General features: G+C 35.6%; 1 protein-coding gene across 1 annotated transcript in view; it reads left to right on the plus strand.

Annotated features, from left to right (window-relative positions):
- The window catches only part of KYNU (kynureninase), a 109237-nt gene that overhangs the window by 51887 nt on the left and 35307 nt on the right, over positions 1–22043 (plus strand). Inside the window, exons 9-10 of the mRNA XM_037020789.2 lie at positions 13264–13362; positions 14159–14232. Of these exons, the coding sequence (XP_036876684.2) occupies positions 13264–13362; positions 14159–14232 (173 nt within the window). The remainder of the gene's footprint in view (positions 1–13263; positions 13363–14158; positions 14233–22043) is intronic.

Raw genomic sequence — 22043 nt, forward strand, 5'->3', positions numbered from 1 at the left:
CCAGCTATGCAAATCATATGGCTAGAACAGTTCTGGAGCTTAAAAAAAGAGTAACTTGGGGAGGCAGAGCCAGGATGGCGGTGTGAGTAGAGCAGCATAAATCTCCTCCCAAAACCACATATATCTATGAAAATATAACAAAGACAACAATTCCTAAAATAGAGACAAGAGGACACAGGACAACATCCAGACCACATCCACACATGCGAGAACCCAGCCCCTCGTGAAGGGGGAGAGGAAGGCCACAAACCAACAAGAAGGAAAGCTCTTCCAGCTGTCACTCGTACCAGTTCTGCAAACTATCTCTATCACCATGAAAAGGCAAAACTACAGGCAGACAAAGATCACAGAGACAACACCTGAGAAGGAGACAGACCTAACCAGTCTTCCTGAAAAAGAATTCAAAATAAAAATCATGAACATGCTGACAGAGATGCAGAGAAAAATGCAAGAGCAATGGGATGAAGTCCGGAGGGAGATCACAGATGTCAGGAAGGAGATCACAGAAGTGAAACAAACCCTGGAAGGATTTATAAGCAGAATGGATAAGATGTAAGAGGCCATTGAAGGAATAGAAACCAGAGAACAGGAACGTATACAAGCTGACATAGAGAGAGATAAAAGGATCTCCAGGAACAAAACAACACTAAGAGAACTATGTGACCAATCCAAAAAGAAAAATATTCATATTATAGGGGTACCAGAAGAAGAAGAAAGAGGAAAAGGGTTGGAAGTCTCTTTGAAGAAATAATTGCTGAAAACATCCTCAAACTGGAGGAGGAAATAATCGAACAGACCACAGAAATACACAGAACCCCCAACAGAAAGGATCCAAGGAGGACAACACCAAGACACATAATAATTAAAATGACAAGGATCAAGGACAAGGAAAGAGTTTTAAAGGCAGCTAGAGAGAAAAAGGTCACCTACAAAGGAAAACCCATAAGGCTAACATCAGACTTCTCGACAGAGACCCTACAGGCCAGAAGAGAATGGAATGATATATTTAATGCAATGAAACAGAAGGGCCTTGAACCAAGGATACTGTATCCAGGATGACAATCATTTAAATATGATGGGAGGATTAAACAATTCCCAGACAAGCAAAAGCTGAGGGAATTTGCTTCCCACAAACCACCTCTACAGGGCATCTTACAGGGACTGCTCTGGATGGGAGCACTCCTAAAAAGAGCACAGAACAAAACACACAACATATGAAGAATGAAGGAGGAGGAATAAGAAGGGAGAGAAGAAAAGAATCTCCAGACAGTATATATAACAGCTCAATAAGCGAGCTAAGTTAGGCAGTAAGATACTAAAGAAGCTAACCTTGAACCTTTGGTAACCACGAATCTAAAGCCTGCAATGGCAGTAAGTAGATATCTGTCAATAGTCACCCTAAATGTAAATGGACTTAATGCACCAATCAAAAGATACAGGGTAATAGAATGGATAAAAAAGCAAGACCCATCTATATGCTGCTTACAAGAAATTCACCTCAAACCCAAAGACATGTACAGACTAAAAGTCAAGGGATGGAAAAACATATTTCAGGCAAACAACAGTGAGAAGAAAGCAGGGGTTGCAGTACTAATATCAGACAAAATAGACTTCAAAACAAAGAAAGTAACAAGAGATAAAGAAGGACACTACATAATGATAAAGGCTCAGTCCAACAAGAGGATATAACCATTCTAAATATATATGCACCCAACACAGGAGCACCAGCATTTGTGAAACAAATACTAACAGAACTAAAGAGGGAAATAGACTGCAATACATTCATTTTAGGAGACTTCAACACACCACTCACCCCAAAGGACAGATCCACCAGGCAGAAAATAAGTAAGGACATACAGGCACTGAACAACACACTAGAACAGATGGACCTAATAGACATCTATAGAACTCTACATCCAAAAGCAACAGGATATGCATTCTTCTCAAGAGCACATGGAACATTCTCCAGAATAGACCACAAACTAGCTCACAAAAAGAGCCTCAGTAAATACCAAAATATTGAAATTCTACCAACCAATTTTTCAGACCACAAAGGTATAAAAGTAGAAATAAATTCTACAAAGAAAACAAAAAGGCTCACAAACACATGGAGGCTTAGCAACATGCTTCTAAATAATCAATGGATCAATGAACAAATCAAAATAGAGATCAAGGAATATATAGAAACAAATGACAACAACAACACAAATCCCCAACTTCTGTGAGATGCAGGGAAAGCAGTCTTAAGAGGAAAGTATATAGCAATCCAGGCACACCTGAAGAAGGAAGAACAATCCCAAACGAATAGCCTAACATCACAACTATCGAAACTGGAAAAAGAAGAACAAATGAGGCCTAAAGTCAGCAGAAGGAGGGACATAATAAAGATCAGAGAAGAAATAAACAAAATTGAGAAGAATAAAACAATAGCAAAAATCAACGAAACCAAGAGCTGGTTCTTTGAGAAAATAACCAAAATAGATAAGCCTCTAGCCAAACTTATTAAGAGAAAAAGAGAATCAACACAAATCAACATAATCAGAAATGAGAATGGAAAAATCATGACAGACTCCACAGAAATACAAAGAATTATTAAAGACTACTATGAAAACCTATATGCCAACAAGCTGGAAAACCTAGAAGAAATGGACAACTTCCTAGAAAAATACAACCTCCTAAGACTGACCAAGGACGAAACACAAAAGTTAAACAAACCAATTACGAGCAAAGAAATTGAAACGGTAATCAAAAAACTACCCGAGAACAAAACCCCTGGGCCAGACGGATTTACCTCAGAATTTTATCAGACACACAGAGAAGACATAATACCCATTCTCCTTAAAGTGTTCCAAAAAATAGAAGAGGAGGGAATACTCCCAAACTCATTCTATGAAGCCAACATCACCCTAATACCAAAACCAGGCAAAGACCCCACCAAAAAAGAAAATTACAGACCAATATCCCTGATGAATGTAGATGCAAAAATACTCAATAAAATATTAGCAAACAGAATTCAACAGTATATGAAAAGGATCATACACCATGACCAAGTGGGATTCATCCCAGGGATGCAAGGATGGTATAACATTCGAAAATCCATCAACATCATCCACCACATCAAAACAAAGAAAGATAAAAACCACATGATCATCTCCATAGAGGCTGAAAAAGCATTTGACAAAATTCAACATCCATTCATGATAAAAACTCTCAGCAAAATGGGAATAGAGGGCAAGTACCTCAACATAATAAAGGCTATATATGATAAACCCACAGCCAACATTATACTGAACAGCAAGAAGCTGAAAGCATTTCCTCTGAGATCGGGAACCAGACAGGAATGCCCACACTCCCCACTGTTATTTAACATAGTACTGGAGGTCCTAGCCACAGCAATCAGACAAAACAAAGAAATACAAGAAATCCAGATTGGGAAAGAAGAAGTTAAACTGTCACTATTTGCAGATGACATGATATTGTACATAAAAAACTCTAAAGACTCCACCCCAAAACTGCTAGAAATGATATCGGAATACAGCAAAGTTGCAGGATACAAAATTAACACACAGAAATCTGTAGCTTTCCTATACACTAACAATGAACCAACAGAAAGAGAAATCAGGAAAACAATTCTATTCACAATTGCATCAAAAAGAATAAAATACCTAGGAATAAACCTAACCAAAGAAGTGAAAGACTTATACTCTGAAAACTACAAGTCACTCTTAAGAGAAATTAAAGGGGACACTAACAAATGGAAACGCATCCCATGCTCATGGCTAGGAAGAATTAATATCATCAAAATGGCCATCCTGCCCAAAACAATATACAGATTTGATGCAATCCCTATCAAATTACCAGCAACATTCTTCAATGAATTGGAGCAAATAATTCAAAAATTCATATGGAAACACCAAAGACCCTGAATAGCCAAAGCAATCCTGAGAAAGAAGAATAAAGTAGGGGGGATCTCACTCCCCAACTTCAAGCTCTACTACAAAGCCATAGTAATCAAGACAATCTGGTACTGGCACAAGAACAGAGCCACAGACCAGTGGAACAGATTAGACACTCCAGAAATTAATCCAAACATATATGGTCAATTAATATTTGATAAAGGAGCCATGGACATACAATGGCAAAATGACAGTCTCTTCAACAGATGGTGCTGGCAAAACTGGACAGCTACATGTAGGAGAACGAAACTGGACCATTGTCTAACCCCATATACAAAGGTAAACTCAAAATGGATCAAAGACCTGAATGTAAGTCATGAAACCATTAAACTCTTGGAAAAAAACGTAGGCAAAAACCTCTTAGACATAAACATGAGTGACCTCTTCTTGAACATATTTCCCCGGGCAAGGAAAACAACAGCAAAAATGAGCAACTGGGACTACATTAAGCTAAAAAGTTTCTGTACAGTGAAAGACACCATCAATAGAACAAAAAGGAACCCTACAGTATGGGAGAATATATTTGAAAATGACAGATCAGATAAAGGCTTGATGTCCAGAATATATAAAGAGCTCACACACCTCAACAAACAAAAAACAAATAACCCAATTAAAAAATGGGCAGAGGAACTGAACAGACAGTTCTCTAAAAAAGAAATACAGATGGCCAAGAGACACATGAAAAGATGCTCCACATCGCTAATTATCAGAGAAATGCAAATTAAAACTACAATGAGGTATCACCTCTCACCAGTAAGGATGGCTGCCATCCAAAAGACAAAGAACAACAAATGTTGGCGAGGCTGTGGAGAAAGGGGAACCCTCCTACACTGCTGGTGGGAATGTAAATTAGTTCAACCATTGTGGAAAGCAGTATGGAGGTGCATCAAAATGCTCAAAACAGACCTACCATTTGACCCAGGAATTCCACTCCTAGGAATTTACCCTAAGAATGTAGCAATCAAGTTTGAGAAAGACAGATGCACCCCTATGTTTATCGCAGCACTATTTACAATAGCCAGAAATTGGAAGCAACCTAAATGTCCATCAGTAGATGAATGGATAAAGAAGATGTGGTACATATACACAGTGGAATACTACTCAGCCATAAGAAGAGGGAAAATCCTACCATTTGCAGCAACATGAATGGAGCTGGAGAGTATTATGCTCAGTGAAATAAGCCAAGTGGAGAAAGAGAAATACCAAATGATTTCACTCATCTGAGGAGTATAGGAACAAAGGAAAAACTGAAGGAACAAAACAGCAGCGGAATTACAGAACCCAAAAATGGACTAACAGGTACCAAAGGGAAAGGGACTGGGGAGGATGGGTGGGCAGGGAGGGATAAGGGGGGGAAGAAGAAAGGGGGTATCAAGAATAGCATGCATAGGTGGGGAGGGAAGAAGGGGAGGGAGGGCTGTACAACACAGAGAGGACAAGTAGTGATTCTACAACATTTTGCTATGCTGATGGACAGTGACTGTAATGTGGTTTTTAAGGGGGACTTGGTATATGGGAGAGCATAGTAAACATAGTATTCTTCATGTAAGTGTAGATTAAAGATTAAAAAAAATGAAAGATAGAAAGAAAAGGGGGATTACTCCTTGATAGGATAAAACTATTGGTAAATCAAAGATTAACGCATGCTTTAAATATTCTTAATGTTGATCACTTAAAGGGTGTCAGATGATCAGCTATGGAGGTACTCTTTTCTGATAATATTCCTTTCTCTTAATAAAAATAAAAATAAGAAAATAAGAAAAGAGTAACTTGGGTTACATATTAATTTCAAAAATCGTAAAGGCTCCTTACCCTGTGTCATAGAGCTTAGGAAGGCCTCCAAAAATAAGATAGGGGTGGCCATCTTCAACACCTGAGTAGTTTTACATCCCCTGTTCAGGAATTTAGGGCTTCCCTCTGAAGACAGACTCCTTAGCTCACTTGTGTCCATCCCTGTCTTTCCAACCTCCCATCCCCTGTCCCATTACTTTTCCAACAGGATCTTTTCTTTATATTTTCCTTTAGGGCAACTATAGCTATAAGCTACTATACTTTTTTAAAAACATGAAGTTATAGCTTGATGTAAGTGGGTAGTGAAATCTTAATATGGCATTACTCTCATTTGCACAGGTGACACATAGATACACTCCATTTTTGCTTTTTTAGCTTACCCTTGAATCTAAACCAGATTTTTAAATCACCAAGCGAAACAATCATTTTAATATCATTTTGATTTCAAATTAAAGGTGCCCATCTTGAATGAATAGCTTGATTTCTGTGCACACACTTTTTCATGAAACTTTCCTGAGCCAAACTCTCTCTTATTGGATTTCTTATCTTTTAAATCCTTAAGCTTTCTAAACACTCCCAAGTAGCCTCAGAGCTCCCCAAATTCCTAGCATTAGCCCATGTGAGAGGCACAGAAGAATGTTCACTTTATTAGAGCTTGTCTCCTTTGTGCACACATATTGGTATAAATACCATCAATAGTTCTAGGACAATAGAGGAATTTTGTTAATCAACTTTTCATGTAGGGGAAGGGTTATTTCTGATAACATCCTTCTCTAAACACTTACAACCTTTTCTTCCCTCCCAGTTTCCCTTTTTTTCCCTCCCAGTTACTATTTGAGCTGAGCTTTGACATGAGAATTTAGAATTGGTTTTCAGGTAGCTAGCTTTTTGGATGGAATATTGTATGTATTTTTTTTTCTGCAGTACTTAGTGGTTATTCATTTTTTTCTGCTCTCATATAGCATCTATAACAGTCCCAGGACTAAACAACTTTGAGTAGCATTCAGGTTCTTCCCCCTACAGAAAATTTTAAGTTTTGATTTTCCTTGCCATAGTACTTGATTTCTAAAAAGATTTCCCTACAGCTTCCCTTAGAAGACTGTGTCTTATCCCTTATTTTGTGTTTTATCCTCATTTTGTATTGTTTTATTAGGGAGGAACTACTATTTTCATTAAATTATTGGTATAAATAAGTAAAAGCTTACCATACAACTTCAAAAAATAGTAAATAGCTATATTAAATAAATTTTGAAGGAAATTGTGATACAGATAACTTATTGACCTTAAGTACAGGGTGAACATAATATAAGAAATAATGCTTAGTTCCCACTTGTAATCACAGAGTTGGATGAAAAAGAAAAGTGAGGATATTTGAAGACCATATAAATTTAGGCTAGATAAACAAAAAGACTTTCTGAATATACTTAACAGAGAATAATGGAGGGCCCTTTTATAGAGATTTTTATGGGGTATTATTTGTTTTACTTAGTATCTATGTATGCTTTTGAATCATAGTACATGAATGAATTTTGGAAAGTTAAGTACCTCAAGGTTGTGTCAAGAAACCTCACCTGCTTTCATCCTCCCCTTGATTCCCATCTTCCCTTAGTGCTGCTCAGCAGCTCCCTAACTATGAGCTTCTTGGGAAAATACCAAGATCAGAGCTAACTAGTCAATCTGTAATTGTTAAGCCACCATTCGTTCACACAATCTATATGGAGTTGACCCCCCCAACACACACACTCACACACATACACACACACTTCCATAAACTTCTGTTTTTCTGTTCATTTTCCTCAAATTTTACCATCAGTTTTCTGTTTAAGGAAATGGTGTCCACATTTTTAGCACTGTGATTCTTTGATGGTTTTCTGTGACTTTTCTACCAAACCAGGAGTGATGTTCAGAATACTTAAAGACCTGATCAGTATGGTGTGGATGCTTTAGCTCGTACATATAGTCAAAAGAAGATCACACTCCCATCACTGTACCTAATACTCGCCTTGAAGGGACTTACAGGCACCTGTAATATACCTCCAGGGTGTTAGTGCCACTGCCAAGGGCATCCACTGGAGCTGAGACCGGCACTGAACAGCATGTATGCATGACCGCAGGCAAGTGACAATTACTTTATGGGAACCTCCAAAGGACCATGGGGCTTGCAAGCAGGGGTGGGTACTCAGTGGCTCAAGACAAAGGCTATTTACCTGCCTTAATTGTTTTATTGCTTTAATAATTATATAAGCATTCCAATACATGCCAGCTATCAGCTCTGTGTATAGCCACAAATATCTTATATAATTTTTATACACACATATCTTATATACTTTTTATACCAAATCTACTACTTATTGGTAGTCTTCATAATTTATAGGATCTTTTTGATGAAGAAGGAACAAACTAATAATATTAGTTCAAAGGCAATCTATTACAGATTGAATCATTTAAGTTATCACAACTTCAGTGCTATGAGGGAAAAAATCAAGCTGTACTATTCCATTTTTCTTTTAATAAACAAACAAATAATAAATCAAACTTGAGAGACGGTGAGCTAGGTCATCACATGGTAATCTCAGCACAGACCGTGTGTGTAATATTATTTCACTGGTTAAAAAAATAATTTAGTATTGTGCTAGTGAAAATGGTAAGAACAAAAGCATATGATATTCCCTGTTTCATTGACAGGGATTTTGAGCATATTTTAAACTACTGTTAAGTGCCCAAGAAACTGCATTTTAAAAGATGCCAAGTCTGAATAAATAACTTATGCTCCAAATTTGTTACAGAAACAAAGGTCCTCAAATAATATTCTTTAAAATTTAACATCTTTATTCTGTTAAAATTTAACGTATTTATTTACAAAGATATGACTTTATTATTTGCTCACTTATTCATCTATTTATTCAACAGTTATTTGAGCTCATATTGTGTTAAAGTGTAAGACAATAGAATTGGAAATTTGCCGCAAGAGATCTATGCAAACAGGACTGTAAGAAGAGAGGGAGGAGTGGAATCTTCCCATAGAAGTTGCCCTGTGATCAAAATCTTAACTACCCAGAAAATGAGGAGGAAAAGAATGCTCCAGAGGAAAAGGTTTGGACAGATAGAGGAAGGAAGCTATGGAGCACCTGAGACAGGGAAGCTGGAAAGGATTAGGTCATAAAGGTCCTCAAAAGCCACACCAAGGAAAATGAGTGACATTCTGAAGACACAGAGGGTTCTTTGAAGGGATGCAGAGAGTCTTATAATCACGTGTGATTTAGGAGGTTCACTGGAGGAAGGCAGGCTGAAAGTATTCACAATGGACCTCAGCAACAGTGTGGGGATTGCCCACAGGCGAGGTGGCATGGTGGCCGAACCACAGCTACTCTGGAATGCGGTTGTGTAAATATGCGTGTAAGCCCTTGGGGGTGATTTTAATAAAAATATATTAAAGTGTACTTGATTTTTTTAATGCATATAAAGTAAGCACTTAAGTGTGGAGTTTATGTGTTTACCTATTCTTATTATTTTACCTGCTTTTATGGGTAAAATAATTAAAATACTAACTGGATGTCTCTAGAGATGTTTTAGAAAACTATTTGCTTCTTTTAAAATTTTTAAGATGCTGCCACCTAGCGAATTTTATATAAAATCATTTTGTAACAATTACATTCAAATTTGTATCTTCTGGTCCTTTCCTTGAGACAGTTATATTTTAATAATTTATGTTTTCTGCCATCACTGGGAAAGAACTGTACATGCGTTAAAACATTGTAGTAGCCCCCAGTGATGTTTTGATGTGGCACCACAGATGTGACCGCAGGGCTTCTAATAACAGATACGGTGGGTGAAGTTTCACAGTTTCTTCATTGTACCATTCTTTATAAATAATTGATAATAAAATAAAAGTGCTACGTTTTCTATTCCTTGACTTTCCTAAGGAAAGCTGATTTGCAAAAACATGCCTATGAAAAGTTGAGTTCTAAAAATTGCTTCATAAAAAAAAATCATTGGTTTAATTTGAAATGGTGGTGAGAAAAAAAGCGGATGTCAAATACAGAACTTTTTTCCCCAAATAGATTTGCAGTATTAAGTGTACTTTAAAATAGAAGCGAATGTGTTTGTGTATATGTGTGTATCTACTGAAGCTATTAAATATTATTCTGCAAACCTAGGTTTCGATAACCTCTAAATCTGAATAGAGATAATTGTATTTTTTCCTATCATTACCACAACTTATGTTAGCATGGATCATCTATTGTATTTTTATGACATGTATTGCTCATTTTTATGGGTGTGTGTGAGAAACAAAGCACAAATTCTTGACTCCCTCTCAAAAAAAAATCATTTATATAGTGCTTGTAAGAACTTTTTCTTTTATGAGATGCAAGTTCTGACAAATTATAATGAATAAGGTTTCTAATTAACTGACTCTTCAATATGTTGAGTTTTCCTTATGGAAATTAATATAATAGATTAAGAGTCAGCAAATCTTTTCTATAATGGGGGTGAGATAATAAATTATTTAGATTTTGTCAGCCACATTGTCTCTGTTGCAACTACTCAATTCTCTTGCAAAAGACATAGACATTACTAAACAAATGAGACTAGTTGTGTTCAATTATAACTCTGTTTACTAAAAATAAATCATAGTTTGCATCCTTCTCTCCTAGAGAAAGTACTTGTAATAACAGTTTGAGTTATTTGTTCCTGAGGTGTTCAAACAATCTAAAATTGGTCCCTCTCTAATTATTTACATCAAAAACTTTCACTAATAGATGTGTTTCTTCAAACTTGTAGGAAATCTAGTTTTAAGAATGTAATAGTATATGTGCACTTAGTACACTAACAATAAGACTCAGAGGTAAAACATTTTTGCAAAGTGAACCATTACTACTATTTACTGATTATTTTTTTCTTTTTTAATTCATGTTCATATACAAAGTTTTCTTAATGTGGAATAAGTACTACATTCTCTCAGTAAAACTTTTAACATTTTTGATATGCAGATAGCTAAATGGCTTTGATGGTAAGTCATAAAATTAGAAAGTTTCTACTTGGTACAATTTGGGTAATATATCACTACTCCGGGTTGTCTCTGGGAACTAAGTGGAAACAGAGTTTAGCTTTTAAAACACTGAATTTTACTAGGCAGACTACGAAACATTGGAAACCATACAAGTAAATAACTAAAAGACAGAATAGAGTTAGTAAGTGGCTGTTAGGGTCTCCAGTCAATATGCAGGGACAACACAGTGCAGAGTAAAAGATATCATTGCTATAGATGGTCTTCCTGTCAGCTGATTTGGGCAGGACTTTGTGTAGGGATCTTGCTAGTCTCCTCTGAGCTCACTCATGCATCTCTGGCCAACTAAGGGGTGGTGGGGAGAGCAGCTGATACAGACTTAGCTCAGGTGAAGATGACTCTCATACACATTTTTTTCATCTTCCTTCTGGGCCAGAAGGTTGGTCCAAGCAAGCCCTTCTCACAAAACTGGCAGGGAGCAAGAGAGAGCAAACCTAACCACTCAAGTGCTTTGGAAATTCTGCCTACATTACATACACTAACATTCCACTGGTCAAATAAGTCACCAGGCTGATGCCACCAGCAGAAAATCACACCCTGCCCACAGCAAGGGGAAATGAAAAGTTCCATGAGAAAGGACATGCATACAAGAAGGGACAAAGAATCAGAACCATTAAGGCAATTTACCACAGCCTGTACATAATTTAACTGATTAAATTAAATGTGAACATAATGTGGGGTTAAGTGATAAAGTTAAAACTGTAAACTCTTTCAGATTAGTAGGATTCACTAAAGCAGCAGTTCTCAAACTTTTTACACTCTTAAATTTCTTTTGATAACCCCAAGAGGTTTTGATACTGTGTTTATATCTATCTATACTTACTGTACTGCAATTTTAAAAAAATTTAATGTATTTATTTATTTTAAATAACAATAACAAACCTATTATGCATTAACATGAATAATGTATTATTAGGGAAACAAAAGTATATTTTCTAAAGCAAACAGAAAATGATTTGTATTTGTCAAATCACTTTACTGTTTGGTTTAATAGAAGACAGGCATTAATTTTTTAATACCTGCTTCTGCATTCAATCTCTTTATTGTTTTGTGAAGCATAAGAAGAAAATTTGTGCTCATGCAGATATATAGTTGGAAAAAGTAGAAGTAGTTTAATAGACTTTTCAATTAATTGTGAGTATTCTTTGATACTGTACCAGACTTTGGCAAATGAGAACTTCTTGGCAATTGTGGTGCAGAAGGTGAAAACAAATCACTGAACTTTTCTGTACTTTGTTATATTAAAATCAACTGGTTGATTCTGCATTTTAAATAGATCTTTTGTCTGTGTGTGACATGTAACATCAAGCACTGATCGTATGGAAAATATTGGATCACCAAGTTATGCATATTTTCCAAATATATGTACAGATTTTATCATATATTTTAAAAATTATGTATTACTACTAAACTCATTAGAAATCTTTAAACACTGGGACATACTCATAGAAGTGGATGCACATTTTCCAATATTCTAATTTCTTTTGGAAACTACTTTTTTACTGACAATAAATATTCTCAGTAGTTTTCCTTCAACCAACAGACTCACTTCATTCATTTTAGAAGAATGTCTGTCAAATACTCAAGTATGAATTACTATTTTTCTATCAGTTGCTCTTTCATGCACAAACTGGTTCTCCACGAAGTAGAAGTGGCTAGTTCAGCTTGCAACTTAAGTAATTGCATAGGTGCATTAGTTTGAGACAACCATCCTACTTTAGCATGTGGCCAAATGTTTTTTGCATACTTCCCATATTAAACATTAAAAATATATATAAGAATTAAGGTATTGTGACTTAATACAAATTTATTATTTTTATAGCTTTATCAAGGATTTTTTAATTAAGGTATTATTGATATACACTCTTACAAAGGTTTCACATGAAAAACAATGTGGTCATTACATTCACCCATATTATCTAGTCACCCTCATACCCCATTGTAGTCACTGCCCATAGTGTAGTAAGATGACACAGAGTCACTATTTACCGTCTCTGTGCTACACTCTCTTCCCCATGATGCCCCCCACACCAAGATGTGGTACATATACACAATGGAATACTATCAATGATATTTTTAAGTGAAATTATCTTTTCATTCCCTTGCAACTTTGGCTTTAACAGGCAATGACTGCTAGCACAATTTGGTGCTGCTGCCCTGACTTGTGCTAAGGTGCCAGCAGTTTTTCCCATCACCACTTTTGCATTGTGAGTGCAACTGTCAACAGAGTGAAGAAGGCTTAGAATGTTTTCATATTATGAAAATTGCTTTGACCTGAAAGGGTCTTAGTAATGCCCCGGGTTTCGTGGTTCACAATTTGTGAATAATTGCACCAAAGGATGAACCATATTTATGACATAGCAGTTTGTTAGATTTTCTTAAAGATATTTGTATTTACTAATTCTATTCACTAAGTAAATTCAAAACTCATTATTATGTTTGTCCCAGGGTTGTTTTGTTGGCTTTGATCTAGCACATGCAGTTGGAAATGTTGAACTCCATTTACATGACTGGGGAGTTGATTTTGCCTGCTGGTGCTCCTACAAGGTACAAACTAGTTAATATATTTGCATCCATTTGTTGCACATAGACATTAATCTAAATGCAAAACTAGATCAGTGGCCAATTTTAACTATTTGAACTACTTTCTTCCATTTCTTTCATTACTGTATTTTCCAATTTTAGTTAGTTGTGGAGGCATATGTTAGAATAAATAATATGATACATAATTAAATTATTGAATTTTCATCCACTAAAGAGTACTTACTCCTTCAATTCCCTGTCTCCTTTGAACAAGTAAGGAGGTTTTAGAAAAAAAGCTCTGAGATTAGAACTTAATTCAAATAGATTATGGTCTCAGATTTTTGTTGATATGTTGTGAAATTTCTACATATGTAAAGATATTCTTAAGAAATCAAGTTGGAATTGACTTTTAAAGATGACTTCATTGACAGCGAGCATGGAGATGAACCAATTTTATTTTAATTTAGGTATTTTTAAAATATGATGCTTTTCTTGCTAGTTAAATATTTTTGTGACTTAATCATTGAATGAGCTTTAAAATTCAGATAGACTTCAGCTGTATGGTTATCTACTAGTTGGAGCAAAATTTGGCCAAAAAAGCAATAGCCATTTATTCTCATTTAGTAATGCTATGCTTCATTTGTTTGTCTTTAAACAAGGTGACCCAAAATTCTGTTTTATGATATAATCTCAAATAATCACGCATTTTGAACCATTCAAAAGCTGTTTTCATAACAAAGGAGTCAAATGATTACATTGTTCATTCATGTTTATAAAAAATTCACATTAACCCATTCAGTTTAACTTATTTTCAATCCAGTATTTAAATTCAGGAGCAGGAGGACTTGCTGGAGCCTTTGTCCATGAAAAACATGCCCATACAATCAAGCCTGCGTGAGTACTATCTTCAGATTTTTGTTTGGTGCAGATGCATTCATTTGCATTAATAATATGCTAAACTTACGTGAGTTCTTTAAGATGTGATCCAATGAGAATCTGAACTCATTATCATTATTTTACTACTATATTAACAATGATGCATTTTGTCAGAAATAAGTATTTCCAAAGAGTTCAGTTGGTAGAACAAGAAATCTAATTACCAAAAGGGAAGCTTCAATGCTACATCAAGTCACTGCAATCATGTAGAGCAGACGGTTTAACACAGACTTAAATAATTTTTTTCAAAAATCAGACTTCAGAAAATTTCAGATGCCTAGAATTGATGAATAAATCAAAAGCAACCAGAGCTGTGCCTAGTAGAGCCTTAAATGTGATATGTTATTAAAGTTACATTTACCTTTGAAGCTAGAGACATTATATGATGGCCTTGTAAGGAATATCTTCTGTCCTAAAAGATTTTATAATCCATGAAAACTGAATAAGCTGAACACTGAACAACAGACCGACTACATAAAAGCAATACTTTGCTGTTTTATATAACTTTTTTGCATTTTTTAGAGCAAGAATAAATGCAAATGTGATACATCAACAAATTTACTGGGGAACTCATAAGTGTGTGCTCCTTTTATTTTTCTCTGGTATGGAGATATATAGTATTCTGGAAAAATGTCCATTCATAGCTGTTGTATCAGAGTATGTGTGATGAGGAGACTGTCTAGTCTCCTAAAGGTAAAATAATAATGTTTGATTGGTTTTTTGAGTCTTCTCAGTCAATGGCTAAGTGGTATAATCTTTGTATGAATTGAAGCTGAATTAGTAATAAAAGTTGGAGCACCTAACATTTCTGATGTTCTATGCATATAAATCCTAGAATTTAAGATAATTTTCTATAGTTCCTTCAATCATGTCAGAAGTTTCTACAAGATGTTAAAGTTTTAAAATGAAATAGAGCATTTTCTTTAGAAATGTGTTTTGTCAGGCAGATATCTTCCTCAAATATATTGCCAGTACATTAGATTTATCCCCAGGTCCCAAATTCTTTGGAAAGAATAAAAAGCATATAGTATAAGAATGCCATGCATATTTTAAAAGGTCTCTTGTTCACTTTTAGCAAACTCCATTAAAAATATTTTACTTGGCATGAATGTTTTCCATACTGACAGTATATAAGTTATTGTTCACTTATATGCGAAACCTCACCATCCTCACTATTTCCCACTCAACACTTACTTACATTGCAATAGAGGATCTGATGTGGTACATCAAGCCAAAGGGGAAGCCAGTGGGGATGGTGGGAGTGTGGTAGGTAATCTACACTAATTCTGGAGAATGCAAGCGTTCGCAGGTAAGCTCTGATATTGCCACACAGGCCTTCTGCACTTGAGATTTCTGTCACCATTATTTACCAATCACGGCTGAGGAATGGGAGAGAGCAAAGGGGTTGCAGTATACTCAGGTTTGCCTGCTCTTGTAGAATCCCCACATCCTCTATAGACACTGTAAGTAATTGTTAAGTCTCTGCTCCCAGGAGAAAGATCATCTAGACAGACCAGACTTCACATTCCAGCTTGCTCACTTGCTGGTCCTTTGCCTGAAGAGTGTTCCCTGACCTCTCAGCGTTCCAGCTTCTAAAGGAAGATATCAGCATTTGCCTCGTAGGTACTTAGTGTGAGAGTAAAATGGGGATGATGTCTGTAAAGCAAGAAGCACAGCCACTTCAGCCATGCATGGAGGCTCAGTACTGTATTGCTCACAGTGAGGTGGCATGTTAGCTTACAGACATTTGCCAAGTACAGGTCATCTCTCTAAAGCAGGACATAGAGCACTTAAGTTTATCCCTTGCGATCTTTAGGACATCACACAGTTTTGTACCTATCCCCAAGTTTATTTCAGCATGCCTTTGTCTGTGTATCTCCATTCTTTGAATACTGTCTGGTACTGGTCTTACCATCTTACTAGTCCCCTCACTAATTAATGAGTTGAATAAGATCTTTCTGTGTGTCATTTTATGTTTGTATGAGAGCCAAACTTGAACTTTTTGAAAATTATGTTATTAACTATTGTGGCATCTTAACTGTGTGGCTTTGGAGACCAACAACACTCAAATCAGGCTTAACTCATGAAGCTCCTCCCCAATATCCCCCATTTTATGGGAAACCCTAAACCCTTTGCTGTTAAAGCTTCTTTTGATGTGGTGTCAGAGTGACTAATGCTTATGGTGCCAACTACTCCCCTATAGTGGAATTAACTGTTGTTGATGTTGCAAACTTTGTGAAATAAACTTTGTTGCTTAAAGAAGGCTGACATCTAGTGGTTAAGCATATTATTTCTGGCAAATAGTATCAAAATTAGTATTTCTTTTCCCTAGCCAGTCATTCATTCTTTCTCAAGTATTTTTAAAATACATGTATTTAAATTATTTTTCATTTGTATCATTTGACCATATATTTATAGTATAATAATTATAGTTCAATAAAAAAGCTTATCTACCTCTTTGATAAAGAGATAGAAGAGGATGAAGGTGAAAATGAAAGTTAGGGGTATTCTAGGTGTGTGGTTACACAGAATGTATCAGTGTTCCTAAAGGCTGGGAAAGAAAGGCTTTGTGGGAGTGGATGGCCCATCTGGTATAAAGAGCGCATCCTGGGATATGTAACCTTGCTTTCTAAAAGTTTAATATTCAGTAATTTAAAAATATCTTTTATATGATTTTTCCATTAGCAACTGGTACATTAGATTTGTACCAAGAGCTTTCACTTCCCTTTTTTGTTCAAATAGGCATTTTGGCCATTGTTCAAAACTGATGACCTCAGACTTTTTCCAAGAACCTTTTGCCAATAAAGAGAATGAGTGGAGGCCAGAGTCAATCCACTGCATTAAGCATCATAATTCAAGCTGTTATTCTCAACTAGAATTTGACCTGATCCCAAGTTTACCATTACTTTTTCTCATTCCAGTGTCATATTCTAAACTTTATCTGTAGCTAAGGATTACACTAAATTAGGACTGGTTAACATTATAAAGGCTGACTTTTCTGATATATTTTAGATCAATACTTAACCCTTTGATTTTGGGGGATTCAAAGATATCTGAAGTCCCCCCAAAAATTTTTCTCTAGGAGCCCATAGACTGCAATTCAAGATCCTCCTGCCTTGCCTGTTTTAGAGACTCCAGCATGAAAAGAAGAGGGATCATATGAGCTTTTAAGATTCTTTGTATCACTTACCTTTTTACCCTGCCCAGTGAAATCATACATATTGGAAATTTTCTGTTCCTCACTTTTCATGCTACAATAACAAACTTCTAAATGCTCCCATGTATTAGATCTCTTGAAATGCTCGTTTCTCCTTTTTATTTAGTTTTTTTTGAGAAGCTAAGAATGGGACCTCCCAATAGCTTTTATGAAAATGCTGAAATTTCAAGTCATGCCAATCCATTTCCATAATCAGCAAGAGATATTTGATTGACAGCTCTAAGTAGAGATGGCATTTTTAAGGCTTTATTAAGGGCTTGAGTCATCTCCGTTATTGTAGTAACTAATTTGCAGGCTAAAAAGAGACTGTTAAAGAGGCTGGCTGAATTCAGTGCATGGTTTAAGCAAATTTTAGAACTCCAAAATATTATTATTATTATTATTATTATTATTATTATTTGGCAATTTAAGGAAAAAAGAGCATATAACAAAGGTAAGGCTAAGAAAGAATAAGTATCAAAATTAAGAAGACTAAATATTATAAATATATGCTATACTTAGTCCAACTGTACAATTAATATAACAGGGGGAAATCATTTAATGCACATTTGTTCTGAAGAATACTGACTCTATATATTTGATTTTACCTACTTTTCAAGGCAGTACTGGGGAATACCATAGCCCAAAATTTATCTGTAATTTAAATCTTGTTTTAGTTTTGTAATGATCCTTTCTGACTTCCAGCGCATCACGTCCTTGTGTGGTACCTGCATAAGGCCTCCCTGTCAAAGGCTGAAAGCATGAGCGTGTAGGGGGCAGGACAAGGTGTGTGAATTCACAAGACTTTAGGTGCTTTCAAGTGGAATAGACTGTTCTCACTGGATTTCTCAGAATCCTCACAGAATTTCCACTTAACATTTGACCTAGACCTCCTGGAGCGTTAGGTCTACCTATTTAGCCCGTTTCTGGAGTTGGTGCTCATTATTAACGTGGATAACTGCTCAGTCACGAATTCCTGACCTTTCAGCCCTATTACATACACTTGGCCATCCCCTTTGTCATTAGTCTTTACCTCCCAGAGTCCTAAGTTTCCAGTGGACGGTTTTCTTTTGCTTCTGCTCTGATGTATTGATTACTCTTCTCTGTTTCACTTTCAGCTTATTGATGATTCTCTCAATGCCTCAACCTTTGGCCTCTTGCCTAGGAGGGCCTAATTCACCCACAGTCATAATTTTAGCCATAGATATTTGTAGAGTGGACACCAATTTGTATTTTCAGTCCTACAACTTGTTTACCTTTCATCTCTTACTTTCATCTGATGGCAAAATTGCAAGAGTTGCTGATTATCAAAGCATTATTCCAGTTCCCAGAGTTACATGGTAGCATAAAGAAAGCAAACGCTGTTACAAGAAGAAATATTTGCTAATAAACTACTCACTTATAAGACTAACTCTTACTAAACATGCTTTCCCGATTAGTATTAGCATACATTTGCTATTTATCATTATACAAAATCTTGGTCTCTTGCTGATTCTAGAATGTTATAAAATCAGATAACACATTGAAAACATAATAAAAATGGGTTGAAAAGTAAAATTTTTCCAGTGATTCAAGATTTCATGTTGTAAATGATACTGAAAAAATGCTGAATTACAAAATCGTGGACAATGAGAATCTTCCAGTTGCAACCATTAACAGACGAAGTGAAGGAAATTAGACACGGTACTTCAAAAGCAAATGACTTGAATATCAGGGCTTAGAAGGAAATGATGAATGGTTCAACAATTTTTGTAGAAATGATCATCTTTATGGTCCTACTGTAAAAGTTAAATGTTATATGAGATGATATTTTGCTATAACATTTTTCAAAATACACCAGAAAATCAACATTTGATTTATTAATCTTTTCAATAATTAGCATATTATAATTTTATCTGTTTGTCAAATTTTAATATAATTTCAAACTTTATTTTTAAGAGTATCTCAGTCAAATCTTCATATTTTTCTCCATTTATTGCTGCAAAACTAGGGTTACTGATTTAAAATGGGTTTATTTTAAATGCCTTTTCCCAGTATTCCATTTATCATCAAGTAATGAGGACTTCCAGTATATCTTTATTTCTTTCTAATCAGGAATTAGACATGGTGAAACTTCCATTTTATCTTACACAAGTATGTTTCAAAGGTGCTCATTGCTTTATCACGTAAAGAAAATACCCTGAGTCAATTAAGGAGATGTGAACAGATAACAACCAACAAATATTTTTGTACATGAAACTTTCACAGAAATAAACAAATTGCCTGTGATTTTTAGTGTTTTAATCCATTCTGAGAGATGTCATGTCATAGCTGATGACTTAAATGACAGGAAACACAAGATTACAGTATGTGCCACAGGCAACTTCTTAATCATTGCTAGGTGAATTCTCAGACACCACCTCAGGAGCAGTGGAAGGATGGGTGACTAACTCAGAGCTGCCTTAGGAAAGTTTGAGCAAGGCAACGGGGAAACCTGCAGATACTAATCCTCTGTAAAATGGAATGCTATGCTAACTAAGTGAATAAATTTACTCTCTGCTTCTTTGAAAGCTGAAATTGTTGCCTGTGAGAGATTTCATTTGATTAGTTTCATACACTTAAGGAGATATAAAGAAAGAATGACTTGCTATTTCTTAAAGGGATATGTCAAGAGATCTTTTCCTTTTTATACTCTTCAGTAGAATTTTTCTGGATCTGAGTTATTGACTTAACATTTGAAAGTCTACCTATTATCATAAATTGCTCTTAATCCCCATTCTACAATAGTTTAGAAATTATAAACAGTGGTAAAATCAAGTTTGCTTAATGCTATCACTTAGTTCCAGAGCCATGCTCACTGAGTGAATTACACCTGTAGCAAGATAGTCCCATATCAGGGGAATCTAGCAACCACAATGTTTCTCATATGAGTGTATATTAATTATACCAAAATAAAAATAAAAATAGAACAATAAAAAAAGATAATCCCCATATCCTCATTATAATGGATCTGTAAAAGATAAATTGATTGAAGAAAACTCATTTATGGAATAATGACAAGTAACCTACACTTATCTTCATTCAGAAACCATTTAGAAAAATAATTATAAAACGTTCCCTCATTTTCTTGCCTCGACAATTTTTACTATACAAATTCACCCAGATAATTTTCTTGTTGTGAATTTTTGCTGTGATCATAAAAATAACATTTATGCACTGAGGCATGATCACAGTTAAAAATAAGTTCAGTAAATAATCTTATTTTTTCAAGTCAATAAAAAGAAGTAATCCTGGCTCTTTTAAGAAAGCTGAGATAGTAATTATCAGTATAAAAAGATACATGAAAGCCATTGTTCCTTGGAAATCACTCCTCTCAGATAATAATGACACAATCATTAGTTTGGGAAAATTGAAGTCCTTTGAAACCTCAAATTTTGTTTCCTCTTCAAATATTGCAGTCTAGTGTGTCTGAGGATATATGAGGTCAATGAACCTTTCAGAAACAAAAATAAAACTTGTCAAAGAGCTTCAGCTTTTGTTTTAATTACTTCCAGTCTTGTCCCTAAAGTGACCTTTAAAATCTGCAGGGCTTTTAAAAAATGAATTATTAAGAACTATTGCTAAACTTTTATTTGTCCTCATTGAGAAAACACACATATCCATCTGGCTCTTTACGGTACCAGAACAGCCACGGTGCCATGGCAAATGCTGTGAGCCGTAGCATGGGGAACAGCTCATCACACCCAGACCCACCGGGTCCAGGGGCTTCCAAGGTTGTGTGGGCTAATGCCACAGACCATGAGCACATTTGCACTGCATTGCTCACAACAAAGAACCAAACTGATATGATCCATTTTCCCTTCGTTCACTTGTTTGTACTGCACTCAGAGGAGAGGATGTGACTGGGTGGAGATTACCTTTTTCTCCAGAGTTGAGGTGTCTCCTCGTTGTGACCAGTTTCATACAGATAGCTTGCCTTGGTTCCCATATGAACCTACGCTCCAATCAGCTTGGCTCCAGAGTTTTCTCCAAGCATCTTCAGTCAAGGTTTCAGATTTGGCATAAGTCATGGCAACTTAGCCAAAAATGACCGTTTGGCTTTTTTTTTTAAGGGGCCTGTGATGCTTATGAGAATGATTCATCATAGCATATCCAATGTGGTTTCTTGAAAAATTGATTATAATTCTAAATTTCTTGAGTACACAGGCACTGTCTTTGGATCTTTCTTTACTTTTATAATCCATAATGCCCCCAAAAAATTGTTTAAAATTTTACTGTTGATTATATGGTTTTTTCCTGACTTTGAGCATGAGAGACAAACCATCTTGTAGCCTACAGAAGTGTTTCTACTTTGCATGTTATTCTGGAGGGAGTATGATTTGCAAAATACTGTCAAATTAACTATGCATTTCCAAATGCTTTTACAAGACAAAATACATCCATGAAAACTAGCTACAGACAACTTAAAAAGTCCTTGATTGGTATTTTAGTCAACATTGCAAATAATTCTTTTTAAAGTTCTAAATTTAGCCATCATCTCTCTGTGGGCTTTTAGCATCAATATTACCTCAAAGGATTATGAACAGGTATTTCA

This window comes from Manis javanica, chromosome 7 (assembly GCF_040802235.1).
Source record: "Manis javanica isolate MJ-LG chromosome 7, MJ_LKY, whole genome shotgun sequence".
In the NCBI taxonomy this organism is placed as follows: Eukaryota; Metazoa; Chordata; class Mammalia; order Pholidota; family Manidae; genus Manis; species Manis javanica.